The 16,413-nt window shown below is 38.5% G+C and overlaps 2 protein-coding genes across 2 annotated transcripts; one reads left to right on the top strand and one right to left on the bottom strand.

Annotated features, from left to right (window-relative positions):
• Nucleotides 1-226: 226 nt before the first annotated feature.
• On the top strand, nt 227-1,920 carry LOC111229471 (erythroblast NAD(P)(+)--arginine ADP-ribosyltransferase-like). The gene is made up of 3 exons (XM_022755804.1): nt 227-323; nt 508-584; nt 1,162-1,920. The coding sequence occupies exons 1-3, from the start codon at nt 227-229 to the stop codon at nt 1,918-1,920; spliced, it is 933 nt and encodes a 310-aa protein (XP_022611525.1).
• A 10,637-nt stretch (nt 1,921-12,557) lies between these two features.
• Nucleotides 12,558-15,326, bottom strand: LOC111229336 (tubulin polymerization-promoting protein family member 3-like). Its single transcript, XM_022755626.1, has 4 exons — nt 15,200-15,326; nt 13,993-14,184; nt 13,658-13,811; nt 12,558-12,902 (listed from the first exon to the last, which is right to left on the bottom strand). Exons 2-4 carry the CDS (start codon nt 14,181-14,183, stop codon nt 12,711-12,713), a joined length of 537 nt encoding a protein of 178 aa, XP_022611347.1. The 5' UTR covers nt 14,184; nt 15,200-15,326; the 3' UTR covers nt 12,558-12,710.
• Between the last annotated feature and the right edge of the window lie 1,087 nt (nt 15,327-16,413).

Raw genomic sequence — 16,413 nt, forward strand, 5'->3', positions numbered from 1 at the left:
TTTTCCTATACTGTGATGAAATTGCAGACTCTGCCCTTTTGACACCAGCACCTGTGGTTCATGCTCTTATCTGAAAACCTCTTTGAGTAATCAACTCCAACTTCTCGACACACACCACGCAAATACACATTCAGGCTGCCCCCATACTTTGGAAGTGCAAATGTGCGTATGTGTGGGGACTTGTGACCTGTTTGACCACAAAGTCGGGGTATATATACAGTTGACCATGAGTCCTGAACACATGCTGAGGACCAGGTGTCTGATCAAAGCCTTTGACCTGCGAGGTTCACTTAGTGCTCAACATCTTCTCATCCTGAAGACTGGTGAGTCGATCAAATCAACTTCTAAGTGCATACATTTGTGTTTAATTGCGGAAAGACTTTCATTTACCATTTCATATTTTTGGAAAAATCATTGTGTGATACTGGTGCTCAATATCAATGCAGTTGATGGGCACTGACTTGTTTTGTATCTATGTGTAATTTAGGAATAATTTTGCGACTGCAGTGATGAAGGGTAACATGCTGATCTTTGCTCCACTGTGTTTGCTCCTTTGCTGGGAAGTACCTGTGGACTCCATGAGGGTGAGTGGAGCTAAATCTGCCTCATCGAATTTACATTTATGTACAACTGATTTGTAACAGTAAATATGTTTTTAAGGAAACATACTTGCAACCGGATTAGGTTTTCAATTAACATAATGAGGAAATGTCTGTTTGAACATAACGGTAAAATATTCACTGATAATGTATTTGTTTTCTGCAAAATAGAAATAGACTGTGATGTGGTTTCAAACACAAAAACTCAACAGTGATCTGAGACATGGCATTTTGTTTTAAAATCCTTGAACCAACTATATCTATCCCTGATGTTAACTAAAGTTCTTTTAAGAAAGTAAGAGTGGTATTGTTATTCAGCTCAAGTAATATAGCTGCAGTATTACTTGGATACCATAATTCACTGAGTTTGGAGAAGTTGGGGCCTCATCAATAACTTGGTGATTGGTGGGTGTTTGCACGACAGCTCCAGTGATGTGCCTAGTCTCTCCCCTCACTCAGGAAATTACTTTTAACATATAGGCCAGTTTTTTTATATGTAAACATTAACAATAATAAAGTATTGTACGTTTAATGACCTCTTCTTCTATGTTTCCCTTTTTAGATCCATGTCAACTTCACTCTACGAGATGCCAACCTAAAAATCCCATTGAGCATGGTTGACCATTCAGTTGATGACATGTACTTTGGCTGCAACAAAGAAATGATGGACAGACTCAACAATGAATTCTCACCAGAAAAGTACGAGGGGCAATTTGCAGATGTCTGGAACAATGCAAAACATTGTGCAAAATCTAAACTAATACATGGAGATGATAAGGCTCTGAGCAAAGATCACATTCAAGCAATCTGTGCTTACACATCTGACTATAAGATGTTTTACCAGACATTTAATGATGCAGTACGGACGGAGGGGAACTTCTATGGAAATTCTTCTTTCAAATTTCATTCCTTACATTTCCTGCTGACATCCGCCATACAGATTCTGAATAACAATTACAACTGTCACACCACTTACAGACGAACCAATGTTAAATTTACTGGTCAAATAAACCAAAGAATTAGATTTGGTCACTTTGCCTCTAGCTCTTACAGGCAAGACCTGACACAGTTTGGTACTGAGACCTGCTTTAAAATTAAGACCTGTTCAGGTGCTTTATTGAAAAATTATTCAGTGTTTCAAAACGAAGCAGAGGTGCTCATCCCCCCTTATGAGGTATTCAAGATAACTAAGAAAATTGAAGGTCAAGCTAAAGTTTACATTTCACTGGGAGTAAAGTCATGTAAGGTCATGTATATTCTGGAGAGTGCAGGGCATATGAGCACTCTGAACTGCAAAGCTGCGCATCTTTCACCCTTCTAGATCTCTTGTCGCAACTGACTGTATGAGACATCTTTGATGTGTTGTTGGACTTGTTTTGTTTTCCTATTTTGTCATGAAATCAATAAATTCATCATTGGAAAAAAAAATGCAAATATTCCTGCTTTTGCTAATTAATTAGCGGTCATTCAACAGTTACCCTTACACAACAGCGTACACAAAATTGTGCATAGTGACCCAAGAACGGGTGAGAAATGATTCAGGAACAACTAACATATTTGATGAATCATTGATAAGCACTTCCGTAATGACTCTGATGCCAGTACTGTGAAGTAGATAATGATGAGTTGCTAGAGAACAGACTGGGAGTTACTATATTAATGAATCACGAGGTAATACGTGGTGACTCAACATACTGACCAGTTTCTTCATTCGTCGTTCCCGATTCACTCTGAACCCACCGCTGAGCAACACAAAACACTAACAACTCATGTATTACTGAAACATTACTCTCTTAGCGCATTCGTAAGTGATACATCTGTAAAATCCCCAGTTCAGACTTGACCAACCAGTATAGAAGGATAATGGGCAAAAGACAACAGACCAAGACAGTATACCATATTAAATAACTTGTATTAAAAAAAAGTGAGTAAAATAAGCTCTTTCCTGCAGAAACTATCACGCCAAGAACTGTTGTGTTGTGCTGGTCACTGATTCGTGGCTGGTCGGTCACTGTGGTGGCTCTGCTGACCAGCTGCTGTTCTGCACCCATATAGCTGTCTGGACACCAACCCAGCCACTCCATATTTGGAAACCAGCAGCAACGTCAGCACACTTCACACATTGCACACAAGAGAAGACAAACAACTGACTTTACCGACCGACTGAATTTACAAACATCATCTCCAACCAGACTCTACACACAACCAACACAGAGACTTCCTGCACAAGCACAGACTATCTTGCACAGGGAAAACACTTAAAGCACGTGAAAAAGAGACATGAAAGTGTGTAACTGCACACAAGAGGAGACAGACAACGGACTGATTCTAGTCAGTGTGTGGCTGATTAAGTACTGCAGATTGGAAGTGACACCCAAGCACACACCTGTACATCATCGGCCCATCACCATGCAATTCACCCCACAGCACACATGAAGATCACACCCATGAGACACCCTCATTATGTGCTCAAAAAATGCTGTTGTTCACTGCACTTAAAATCAGGCTGAAACACGTCTACCCTGTAACACATCCAACTGAAAAGTTACCGAGTCGCTCCTCATTACTTCATGATTACTTCACCATTACCACAATTACCAAAAGTGTTTGTATATTATTGCATGACAACCACAAGCAAATTCAGTATTTCAATTCCAACGTTGTTACAGTATCTGTGTTAAACCGACATGGAGAAGAGCGACCACTCAAGAGGCGAGGTAAGCTTTTCTAAGCAGGAGACAATTTTAGGAAAACCTTTTTTTTAATGTTACACTTACCTAGCTAGCTTAGTTTTACTTTTATTTCTTCATTTTTTGTCTAATGCTTCAATAAATACAATGAAAAGGAATCATTTCCTAGAGAGGTTAGACAGCACCCCCTCCTTCAGGGATTGAACAACTACAGAGCAGTTATCTATCTTGTTCAGTGTTCAGAGACTCGTTTTTTTTTTTACGTTGTTGACATTGAAAACATATAGGCCTACCTTTTTCCACAGGAATCAATAAAGAATTGGATTGATAAGCAGAAATGATAATGGCATTAGTATCAATAAAATATTATCAAATTCCCATCCCTATTGAAGTGTACGCCTTATTTCCTTTGACTTTTAAAACATGGAATTGCATTAACTTCACTCTACAAGTGTTCTAATAGTAAAACATTAGATACAACCAGTTACTGCAAATAGTGTCTGTTTGGCTGATGTAAAAGCCTAAAAATAAAGTTTTGCCATGGCAGAACGTCTTCACTGTACCCCGACTTGCCACTAGATAGCACTGTAATTCCACCTCTGTCTATACTGGTTCGTCTCTTCACAAATACAGCAGATAAACTGTAGATATACAACAAACTGTTTGTGCATTTACATATTCTCTGTGACAAACAGAACTGATCCAATAACTTGTCCAGTATACTCACAAAGCAGTTTTGATGTTTTTGTTGATCTTTGTCCATATATATGAAGGATAATCCAAGGTGGAATAAATAAACATGACACAATAGTCACTTTCCCTGGGTTGATCAAGAGTAATGAGTCACTGAATCCAGACTTCACTGAAGAGGGTGCTCAACATGAGATAGAGTCCCACACAGACATGATGTTGAAAAAACTGGAACTTGGAGTGTGTATTGTCACCACTTCTTCTTGAGGATTCACATGTTGTCCATCAGGTGGACTGGCACGATCCTCTCTGCAGGCAGAAAACAGATACAAAGCCAAGTTAGATTGATGCAGTTCTTAAGCATGATGCCTACACAGAGATAAACTCGGCTTCTTTTGTTAAATCGAGCTCTAATAAACAAGACATAGAAGAAACCACCCTGGTATATAGTGTTGCAGGTCATTTTTATAATTTTGCTTATAATTTCGATTTGGTGGTCGCCAACTACCGGAGGCCTGTACTACTCCTGTTTATGTTGCAAGTCGACAGAGGTTGTCATGGTCTCAGCCTGGAGGCTCCAGGGTTTTGGTTTTTTGGACTTTTTTTGACTTTCTTGATTTAGTTTTCTGTGTTTTGGGTATTTCTAGTGTCTAGTTTAGTCTTCCCTGTCTTGTGCTCTGTTTCCCCGTGCACTTCCTGTTTTATTTTGTAATTTGTTTCCTTGTGTGTCTCAGTGTTTTGCTTCCTGTCTTGGTCCTGTTTTCTGTGTGGTGATTGTCTGCCCCGCCCTAATGTGTTTCACCTGTGTTCAATCACCCTTGCCTCCCTTGTCTATATAGTCTTTGTGCTCCCCTTTGACTGTGTCGGTTCGTCTGTTTATCTCTGGGTTTGTCATCATCTGGTCGCGTTGTCTGTTCATGTCCGGTTTGTCCCCAAGCTGTTCATGTCCGGTTTGTCCTTAGTCTGTTCATGTTGCCTGTTGTCATCCCCTGTGCTTCTCGTGTTTTGGCCTGCTGTTCCTTGTGGTTCCCTGTGCTTGTTTTTTAAGTTCTTTTGTTTAATAAACCTGCCTGTACCGTCTCCCAAGTGTTGGCTGCATTTTGGGTCCACCCCTACTTACCACAGACCCTGACAGAGGTGAAACAAGTGCTGATGATGGCTTAGTGCTGGAAAGCTACCTGTCATCCTGATACTCTTAAAGTGATCTGCAAAACTGTATTCTGGAGTGCTGGTTTCCCATATGTATGTACAAATTGATAAAAGCAGAGTAATACCATTAATTTTAGAGGAATGACATGCTTTGGAAATTAGGATATTTTATCATCAATTTTATAAAATAAAGTATTTTCACAGTAAAACTGTTTTCTACATATTATGACAAAAAAGTAAAAAGGTGTACTTTTTTTCTTGGTTTAGGGTAATTTAACGAATCTACAATGGTGATGGACTATTTTGAATTTTATGGTCTTTTACTGTTTTTTTTTTTTTATAACCCTACTTTCTACAAACTTTTTTTTTACACTGGAGGAACACCTGTACACCTGCTTATTCATGCAGTGATCTGACAGAAACTACAGTATAGATAAAATCAGGTAAGAACTGCAGAAGCTCTTCTTTCACTATTCACTACCACACATGGTAATATGGGAAACTAAATCTTTTTTTCCAGTTTTCTTGCAGTTACATTTTTTTTACTGGTGTACTTTGCTAATAGAATAATGCTGCACTGACTTTTCTTGTCTCCTTCTCTTCAATACTAGATTTTCTACAAACATTTCTGTATCCCTCTTGTGATATGTTGATACTTATCACTCTTCATATCTTCACAATTTGAGTGATTTGTTTTGAGAAGGCCACACACAGGCTTGAGTACAGTATTTATTTGACAGCCTTCAAAATGGAGAAATACAAGTTAGCATAACATTGCATTACAAAACAACAGCTGTGTGTATACCCTAATGTAAAACATACTACACAGTATTTTTTTTACTTGTACCTATTTGTAACCATATGGTATCAGATGAAATAATATATGTCTAAATAATATATGTGAGTACACAAACACATACAATATAAGCAGTGGAGAGAAGGGGAGTGTCAGAAACACAAGATTGGTTTTTGCACGGTATCCAAATCATATTGTAATTTTTAGGAAAGACTTGGTGAAAACCCTAAAATGAATAGACCTGATCCAGGTTTATAGACATATCAATACTGGTGATTAAAACTGTATTCTCATCTATTTAGTTTGGCACCATTCATTCTGTACTTAAAACACTTGCCCCTACTTTAATAATTTTTTAAACAAAATGTGAATAAAATTGATTAGATTTATTTTAAAGTTGTAAAAAAAAAAAAAAAAACCACACTGCACAGTTACACATAAAACATTAGCATGATTTAAATTACATATTTTCATGTGACAATTTCCGATTTATTGTTTGAGAAAAAAAAAAAACCCAGAGTGAAATAAACCAACATTAGGCCAGAGTGGGGTAAATTAAGGAGCCGGAGAAGGTGTTCAGGCCCGCGACGTTCCCACACAGCTGCCTGCCACTCAGCAGTTCTACATAGACCTGGCCTCCCTGCTGCAGTGACAGCACTACTGCCTGAGAGCTGCTGTCTTCTGAGTCCTCCCTGTTGTCCTCCCAAATGGAGGCCACCACCTCCCCGTTTCTCATGAGTTGCACCTTGTAGTACATCCTCTCGCCTGCCATGTCCACCTTGGAGTAGACCGAGAAAGAGAAGGAGTACAGTCCGCAACGAGGTGCTGTGAATATACCTGGAAGAAAAAGATTTTTCAAATTGAATTTGCACTCCTCTGCACTTTCATGGTTTCATAATGCCAGTTAGAGGTAAACAGAGAGGGAATTCTAATTCACATCTATGTTGATGAGTCCATCCATGATTTGCTCACTCACTTCTCTTTGAATCTGACTATTATTGGATAAGTTTGGACCATGTTACATCTTCTGTTCTGTACATGTTAAATGTCTGCCAGCCAAATACTAAAGCAGCTTCTTTCAATACTCGTCTTTGGTTAATGTTGCTAATCACTCTTGCCATCACGTCTATCACAGCTGGACATCAGTATTTATGGTGAAATTATTGCTTGTGATCACTTACCCAGAGCGGGGTTATAACCACTTCCTTGGTTGAGGGTGATTACATCATATGGAATGGGACTGTTTCTGGTCACAGGTCCAAGGCATTTTGCTCTGGGGCTCAGGGAGGCTGTAAACGCAACTCGTATCCCTCCTGAGTCAGAAGCAGGCCAGCAAGGAAAGGCAAACACACCCTCTTGTAATTTATTGTTGCATATGTCTTCAATTGAAAATGTACATGTTAAAAGAATAAACAACAGACAGAATAACTTTAAATTTGGAGTTTTGTAACAGTGGCAAATATCCAGTCTACTTGTTTAAAATTCATTCTTGACCTCATTCTTGAAACTAGCATTTAGTTAGTAAGTAGCAGTTCCACAGCTTTTGACCACATAGCATGATCTTGCTCAGGTGTCAAGGAATTCTAGTTGTTCACTTTTATCTGAGCATCTCTGAAAAAAACAGACATCAGCTTTATACATAGCTAGTTAGCTACCAAGCTACATTCCAGAAAAATTGTGTCAGAGAAATTGTCTCTCTCTTAAATCAACATTTTGTTTTGATCAATGTGAAAAAAATTACCTGATCCTAGAAACTGCAACCACTGCCTTTTGTTTTTACTGAAATTGTCAGCAAGTGGCTGGCTACTGTTTGGTTAAAGCAAATCAAAATAATTCCCCCTCTCAACATGAAATAGACTAATATGAATACAAAGACAGGATGAAAGACTAAAGAAAGAACTGAAAGTGAAAGAAAGCTACATTTCACTCTGATTATCAGACACGGACATTTCATCCATGTTGGATGATCCATTTAAAACAAATTGAAAAAATTCAACTTGTAAATATTCAGAAAAAGACAGAAATTTGATCATCTACGATTCCATCAAGTTTTGTCAACATCTTCTGGGTCAGTAGGGATTGTCCCTCAGACTCAAAACAACACAAATAGTTTCATCAACAGCTATAATCATATGAATTATGACTTTTCTATGGACTATTTCTACCACTGTCCATGTTCCAGAGTACCTATGACTTCAAGGATGCTTTCACCCAGCTGGTACATTCTGGTCGACAGGTCCATCATTCTCATAAAGATTTGATCCTCAGCTTCCTGGAGCTCATGGTTGGCACAGCAGCAGCCCCGCTGGCGCTTGAATGCACACTCACAGTCCCACTTTAAGCACGGCAGCTCCCCCTCCCACGCTACTACAAAGGCAAAAAGAGGAAAAGGGAAGGAGTGTCATCAATCTTGATCAGCAAATGTTTTATGTTTGGTTAGGATAAAAAAACTGGCACAGGGATGTTTTGTTAGGGACATATAGATAAATAAATATGTACCTAACAAAAACATGCAAATGGTCATATTCAAAAACTAATTTCATCAACATTTATACAACTTTTTATGCACTGAAAATGATAGAGATACAGAGACAGAAATATCAGTAAATAAAACATTTTCATTGGTTGTTAAGGGGACGAAATGGAGAGTCAACACACAATATAGTGACCCTGTTCTCTTTCTTTCTCCGTCCCATTGGCTGACCATCTGCTCAAGCGTTTTTATCACTTACTGACAGTGTATCAATCCTAACATGCCTCAGTTGTAGTCAAATGTGAAGGTGTTCTCAGATCAGGAGTTTGTATAACAGTGGTTTACCTGCTGCCACTCGCAGGCTGCTGATATTGTTTTCGGCTCTCACACTGTCCCACAGCAGGCCCGACACAAACAGAGTGCATACTATAGCTCTCATCTCACAGCACAAGAAAATGTCTGCAGACAAAGAAGTCGGAGGAATGAACATTGCAGTCAAATTTACTGTATAACATCAACGTAGGCGCAATCTGGAAATTGATATTCTTTAGTTATATAGAGCAATAACTGAATGAAAAATGATTAAGATGACTAATTCAAGTCAATTGACAAAATAACTTCACAGGTTCAAAACAGATGTTCATTAATAGTCTCATTGTCATTTAAAATGTTCAAATTAGCAGATGTGTTTCTGTCTTTTATAAACTTTAGCATTCATTTCTAATTACACGGGTGAACACTATTTTATGCATCTGCTTTACAAAGTGTGGAATAGATTTCAGAACAGAAATTTAAAATTATCTTTGCTGGACAAAGTGTACCCAGCTTTGCCAAATGATGTGAAGAAGTTTAAAAATAAAAAAAAATTTAAAAAAGGCCAGAACACAGTTGGTTTTAATGTTAAAAGAGTAGCCTGCATACTACATCTACAAGAATATCTTGTAAGAAACATGAAAATTAGGTCTTGTGCGTATTCGCCTCATATTTTTGGTCAAAATACTTGACTCAGCGCAATTCAGCAGTGAATCTCCTCTCCAACATGTCTCCACGTAAAATCTTACAGTCCAGCATTTAAACCACAAGTAATCCTGGTGACCAATAAAAGGTGAATTTTTCATTTTTGAAAAAAGTAGTGCGTACCTGCAGTGTCCACGATGACAACTTTCCTTGACAACTGTTCCTTTTCACGTCAGTTTTATTTCCAGATGGGTGGAGAGATCTCTGTCTGCAGCCTGCACTCTCCAGTGAATGGTCTATTTCCCTAACTTCACTCCGCTCTCATACACATTTTTCATCCTGCTCTACTTATTCTAGGTGTGACCTGTGGGAGAGGGTTTCAGTGGGGACCATCCTGATGAGCTCCCCAGTGTATATCAAAATTTCCTACAGATTGTATCTCATAGAGCCAGTATGTATATATGTTGGTTATTAGGTCAGAGGTGTCACATTAGCTGATAGGATCTCTCTGTTTCTTGTTTATGATAAGCCTGCTGCATTATCCCTCTGCACCTGTCACTCTGATCACACTGAAAGAATGACCTACTTTAGTTCAGGCTGGTGTTTCCAGCAGTGTGTGTATCCTTCTGTTAATCATGATCAGACCATGAGGAGCAGTTTAAAAATGGAAAGTGCTGAGTTGGACATTGACACTAATGTTATGTGAATCAGTCGTATAGTCTTTAAGAGCAATAAAGACTCTTTTGAAATCTAGTTGGTCACAGTAGTTCAATGATCTTTCATGTGTCTTATTAACTACAGTAAACACAATAGAGTGCTGTAGAGAGCTGCAAATCACTGTAACCTCAGCTGTTTCACAAAATGTTAGAATTGTGGTTTTCTAAAATTCATACATAATGAATTCTTTGTCCCTAAAGGCTAAATATTTTGACCATACTGTACTGTTCAAACTGATTTCTTGTCCCAAATTTCAACTTAATTGTGTTGTAGTAGACTGTTACTGGTTTGTCAACCTTGTCTATTGTAAAAGTGGAAATCTCATTCTGGATACCCCAGAATTGCTGTAATGAATATTTTTATGTTAGCAACTGATTAAATGACCGCATGTAATGTGAAAGGTGTTGCTTGCCTAGAACAGATGATTATTGCCTGAGTTTACAGTCCTCCTAGCCTTTCAGCATCTTTTCACTCATTTCTTTGGTTATACAGTCCACACTTTTACTGACTTTACTGTCATCACCATAGTTTCCCGAAGAAGCAGGCAGCTCTTTCCAGTATAAAGATGTAGAAACTCATATTACATGACTCGAAATTAATTAATATGTTGCTATAAGACTGCTGGATTTGTAACAAAAAAACACATCAAATCGATCAAAGTTATGAGGTGATATTGCGTCAGTGATTTTTTTCTAGTGGCCCAAAAAGCAGTTAATGCAGATGTCTTTGAAGAATGTCAAGATTTAACTCTGATGATCAGCATCAGCAAATCTGAAAAAAGAAAACAAAGTTACTTAAAAAAAAAAAAAAATCCACTATGTACCATTTATTTATAAAATTATTCCTTCATTATGTGTCGAGATCTCAGTGAATGATGAGCTGAACATGACAATACACAGACTACAGGTTCTGTATAATGAAATTCAAAGCCAGTATTCACCCAAAACACAAGTGATGCTTATCGGGTCAGGCCTGTAGTGTGAGATATAGAAGAGGAAAGCTGTGCACCACATGATAAGCATTGTCGAATGGTTCCTATGAATCCTCCATAAATGCCATCAGTGTCACATTACAAGGAGGGTCCAGGTAGGATGGATGAGTATATACTGAGTGTTTCTTTGTTCTAGGTGAACTCTTTATGTTGTGAAACAGTATCTTGGCTATTTCTGGAAACCAGCAGGACTTAGGTGAGGGTCATTTTCATGACAGAAGCTATGACCTGCATTGCCTTAAAGAGCTATTCATTGAATAATTGAGATATTGCCTTTCTCTGTCTCCTGTTAATGTTTTTATATATCTTATTATATCTCATATAATAATCTGCGACCGAATCCAGACTGAGAGTCTCGTTATTTTAATATATGTTGTATTTATGGGTGGCATGGCTGCATTACAGACATGTACTGGATGTATCAGATAACACACTGATCAAATCATACATATTCTCAGAAATCACAGAGCACTTTGTCTGTTGAAGTGAATTCCTACTTGTCGGTTTTGAAGATATTATAATGTGCTTATATACTTTTACAATATTTCCCCAGATACTGTGTTCAAATCCAAATTAGGTAAAAGGATCCAAAGGATTTTCTTCTTTTATGTTATGTTGCAATGTCCCTCCACAGTCACTGAAATGTAAACTTAGTATAATATAATTACATAGTGTATATCCATGTAAGACGGTCACACATTTTCAAATATTTATTTAGATTTTTACATGCACTTCCTTTTTAATGCATTTTTCAGCCTTTTATTCTGGGAGAAAAGGGATGTTTTTATTCATTAAGCCTAGGAAGAAAATAAAACAATGTGAAAGGATACATTTTATGAGCACCAAGAATTACAGCACAATGTTGTCAGTAAGGAAGAAATAATGAAGAAAGACATTAGAGTATCCTATATAACTTTTAGCATCATCACTCTAACTGTGTGTTTTTCACTGCTTGTTACAATTCTCTACATATTGTAGCTTATTTGTAAAAAAAACAAAAAAAAACAACAACTTTGCTTTACTGATAAGAATAGATTCTGTGACAAGAGTAATAATGGGCACTAATTGATGATTTAGCAAAAGGCACTGAAATATGAAGTGATATGCTTAGCAAGTGAAAGAGTGACCTCTGACAGTGTGATTTCTTGAAACTGGCTAAATTATCATCCGTTGCCTCAAATTAGCGGAGAATAGCAGCACATGAAATCAGAGCATTCAAGCTAGCGGCTACATCAATAGTAAGGCACAGTGTTAAACTATGGTACAAAGGAGAGTTAGTTTCTACGAAGCATGCTTGGCCACAAGTGCAGTTTAATTTTTGGTCCCTGTAAAATAACTGAAAATATATACAGAACACTTTAAAACTGCATGCTGCACTTTCTGCATGTAAATATATTCATTATTTTTTTATTATTTTCAGGAAATAGTTTCTCTAAGTTTTGCATCCTGGTTGTCACTTATATGAAAACTTTGAAACTCCAATTATATGTTGTTGTTTTTTTGTTGTTGACTTGTTTTCAGAATGTTATTAATAGGCCCACAGTACATATATTTTCTTTTGTCTTCAAAAATAGAGTAGCCAATGAATATTTGTTCTTTTTTTAATACCCCTGATTTAGGTTGAGGTTTTCATAATCTGTCATCAGGATTATGCTTCTTTCACTTTTTCATCATAACTGCCGCTGCCCTTGTAAGCTGACACATAACCACTGGTATCTGGGATGTCCTCACGCCCGGCCTTCCCTTTTCCTTTGCCAGAGTCATCGAACCGCTCCTTGTGTGATCCAGTGTACTTGGTGGTATCAGTCAGTCTATCCACTGCTGCTGCCTTTGCCACTCTCTGAACATAATGGAAGATCAAATTTACAGTGAAAAGCGCAATAACAAAGAGGCATTCATTTCACTCCTTTGTTCATTCAGGTACAGCACATACACACACACACAGTTGGGTTTCTGTCACTTCAGAGGACATTACATTGATTACATACACGTCCTACAAAAACTAACTCTAACGTCATCATAACCACTACTTGCCTAACCCCAACCCTTAATCTAAACCTAAACCTTGCATCCCTAACCTTTACATGTCTTCACTCTCTTCACTCACAAATTTAATGATTTACATTATGAGGACTTGGTTTTTGCCCCCACAAGGACGTCGAGTCCCCATAATGTACACAAACACACACACACACACACACACATATTTTATCTCCTCTGCAGTATAATAAAAAATGACACTGTGGCAGACAATAACCCATACCTCTAAGATTTGGTGTCTATGGCACATAAACCAGATTTAGCCAATAAAATTAAAAGATATGCAAACACATTGTTATGAATCTCACTCAAACAGAGGTGGAAATCCTTTCACTTTCTTACCCCAACCTTAACCAATCTCAAACATATGTAACTATCACAGACTTAAGTACTTTCTAAATTATACCTAAGCTTAGAACTATCAGTTGAGTGGTAGTGGGTTGATACGACATATGTATAACTTTGCAGGGATCCATTAGTGCAGTCTTTGGATGTTGCATTCTTGAGGATGGTGAAGGGTGAGTATGTTGTGGTTATAACTTATGAAATACTCACAGTGATTCCGACGTTGGATGGCTCCTTCCCAACAATGAGGCCATAGAGCTGCTGCAGTGCCTCCTCCTTGCTTTTGCCTTTAAAACGTTTTGGAGCCAACTCAGTAAGGGCTTGGTTGAACTGCTCAAATGTGATTACACGAACTGACTTTGCCCTGAGGAAACACAGTGTTGCCAAATGAGGAAAGTTTTCAATTTTGAATAAAAAAATAATAAGCCAACCACTGACTGTATGGTTTGGGCAGCTGATATAGAAGTCATTTGCAACAGCTGACACTACTACATTTCTTGGCTGTTTTGTTAGCTGTGGAAGGTGGAGCCTGAGTGAAACCTTACTTGACTTTGCTGAAAACTATGTCAACATCGGTGGTGGTGACGTTCTTGCCATCGATGATGTGGCAGTCCTTGCAGAGCTTAGCAAAGTTCTTGCCATTCATTTCCTTCCCTGTGGCCTTGGTGTCCCCATGGACTGCAAACTTCTGGAAGCAGGTCTCCACCTCCGCCACAGACACTGAGCCCTCAGCCATGCTGACAGATCAACATGCAGAATACACACAAACATTATAGGATTCAGGGACTGTTGTCACAGGCTCACACACAGACACAAACGGATCATGTTTAATGATGCAGTATAATAGTTGGCTGTATTGTCCTAAACTCACAATTGCCATTCGGAAAAGTGATGACAAAATGTCCTTACTTCGGATGATGTTCATTTTTCTATCCTTGTATCCTTTCTAGTGAAATTGAAGAAATTCATAATGACTCTATTAGCTGATTGACTTCTTGCCTGCCAAGAAGTAGTGGCTGCCATGATGGATAGTGTAAGTACAAACATTTATTTCTCTCTCTCTCTCTCTCTCTCTCTCTCGCTCTCTCTCTCTCTCACACACACACACACACACACATACACACACACAAACACTTCATGCAGATACAGACTTTCACATCCATCACTGTTCTGTTAGTGTTACTCAAGCTACTCCAGTTTAATTCAATCAACTCCATTTCCAAATGGCTGCTCTGCTGTTCTGTCTAAAGTGACTGAACAAACACGCTCCTTCTCTTTCTCTTCTTCTCCTCTCTCACTCACTCTCTTTCACACACACGCGTGCACACACAAACACAAACTTATCCATCACTTGTCGTAATTGTTACTGCTGATCAAGCTGATGGAAATCAGGATGTACATTCAGTAATGTTATAATAAACTGTGACATAACAATGTGATTTGTAAGAGAAAAAACTAGAGAATAAAATCTTTTAGAGTACCAGCTTACTTTCAATTTCCTATTCCTTTGGAAAGGAATAGGAAAAAAAAAGGTTATTCCTGGATCTAAAATTATGTCATTATGTCTATTTTATGTCCACATAAATATTCTAAATGAATTGTCATCATTGGAGCATAAACAAAGACATTTAGCCATGGTAACTGTTAAATATCTAATCCTCAGCCTTGTTTTCTGCTGCTAAGACTCTCCATTGCCCCTTTGCTGCATCACTATGGGTACCAATGCCAAAATCATCAGAAATTAAAATGTACCTGCTGCTGTAAATGGAAGGATGCTTTGAAAATATTCCAAAAAATCCTGATTCGTGTACAGGTGCTCGATTTCTTCGTCCTACTCCTCCTCTTTCTTCTTGTTTCTCGTCTGGCTCTCCTCCTTCCGGCCACTCCCAGGCTCTCTCACAGTGACGACAGAGATGGAGAGATGCAGAGAGGCAGGCAGAGAGGCAGGGGGAGAGAGGAAAGAAGAAGGGAGGGGGGAGAGAGTACCAACCGGCACAGTCAATGACATCATGGGTACTCAGCCTCTCTTGTGTCTATTCAGTCTCATTAGCTTCTCGTCTCCCTGTGCAATTTGTTTGGGGGAGATTATATGTTTATATGTTTCACAAAACCTTGTTTTGGGGAAGATGCTACATAAATAAAGACTGTTATTCTCCTTTCTCCCCTCTGCAACACTAAACTCCGCTCACAGCTACTTGCTATGCCCACTCTCCATCACTGTCCCAGCCTCTTGCCCTCTCTCTTTCTCTCTCTCTGACTGTCATTGTCACAAGAGCACTTCTGTCTGGACAAAGATGAGAGCAGCCCTTCAAAGGACAAAGAGCACTGACAGAATAAAGCTGACACATTACAAGAAACATAATCCCATCTCACAGCTTCATATCTGTCAAACTGCATATCACAGAGCAGGACCATGTCTCACACTGTAAACTCTGATGAGAGTGAGATCAGTTTTTTTCTGTGTTTTTGTAATTATTTGGTGATTCAATTCATTTAGTTTATTTTGAATTTAATTTTCCTATTGGCTTTATTTTAATTTAATGTTGTATTATATCAGTTAAATAATACCATCCTTCATACACACTCCCTGCTCGCCACACAGGGAGTGGGAGCCTGCATTGGGGCGTGAGGGACCTTGATCAACAATTAAAAATTATACTCTCCACTTAAGATGTGGGAACAAACAGATTTAGTGGGCTAAACTGAAACTGACACCAGTGTAGTTCCACCTGGCAAAATATTTTTTGAATATGGATGGAGCCGGCAGGTCTTGAATAAATGGTGGAGGGCAGATGGCAGACGGTGAATGCTGGGTAGGGAAGGAAGCTGTGTTACTGGAAACTGCTGAAAGTCCGAGTTACTACAAAAGCCGGTGGTTAAACACTACAGTTGGGGGAGCGTTAATTAAAGATGAACCTCAGGTGCACAAGTGTTTGGGTGAAAGCAGGAACCAGGTCACCACTCCC

Source organism: Seriola dumerili, unplaced genomic scaffold, assembly GCF_002260705.1.
Source record: "Seriola dumerili isolate Sdu_G_001 unplaced genomic scaffold, Sdu_1.0 BDQW01000230.1, whole genome shotgun sequence".
In the NCBI taxonomy this organism is placed as follows: domain Eukaryota; kingdom Metazoa; phylum Chordata; class Actinopteri; order Carangiformes; family Carangidae; genus Seriola; species Seriola dumerili.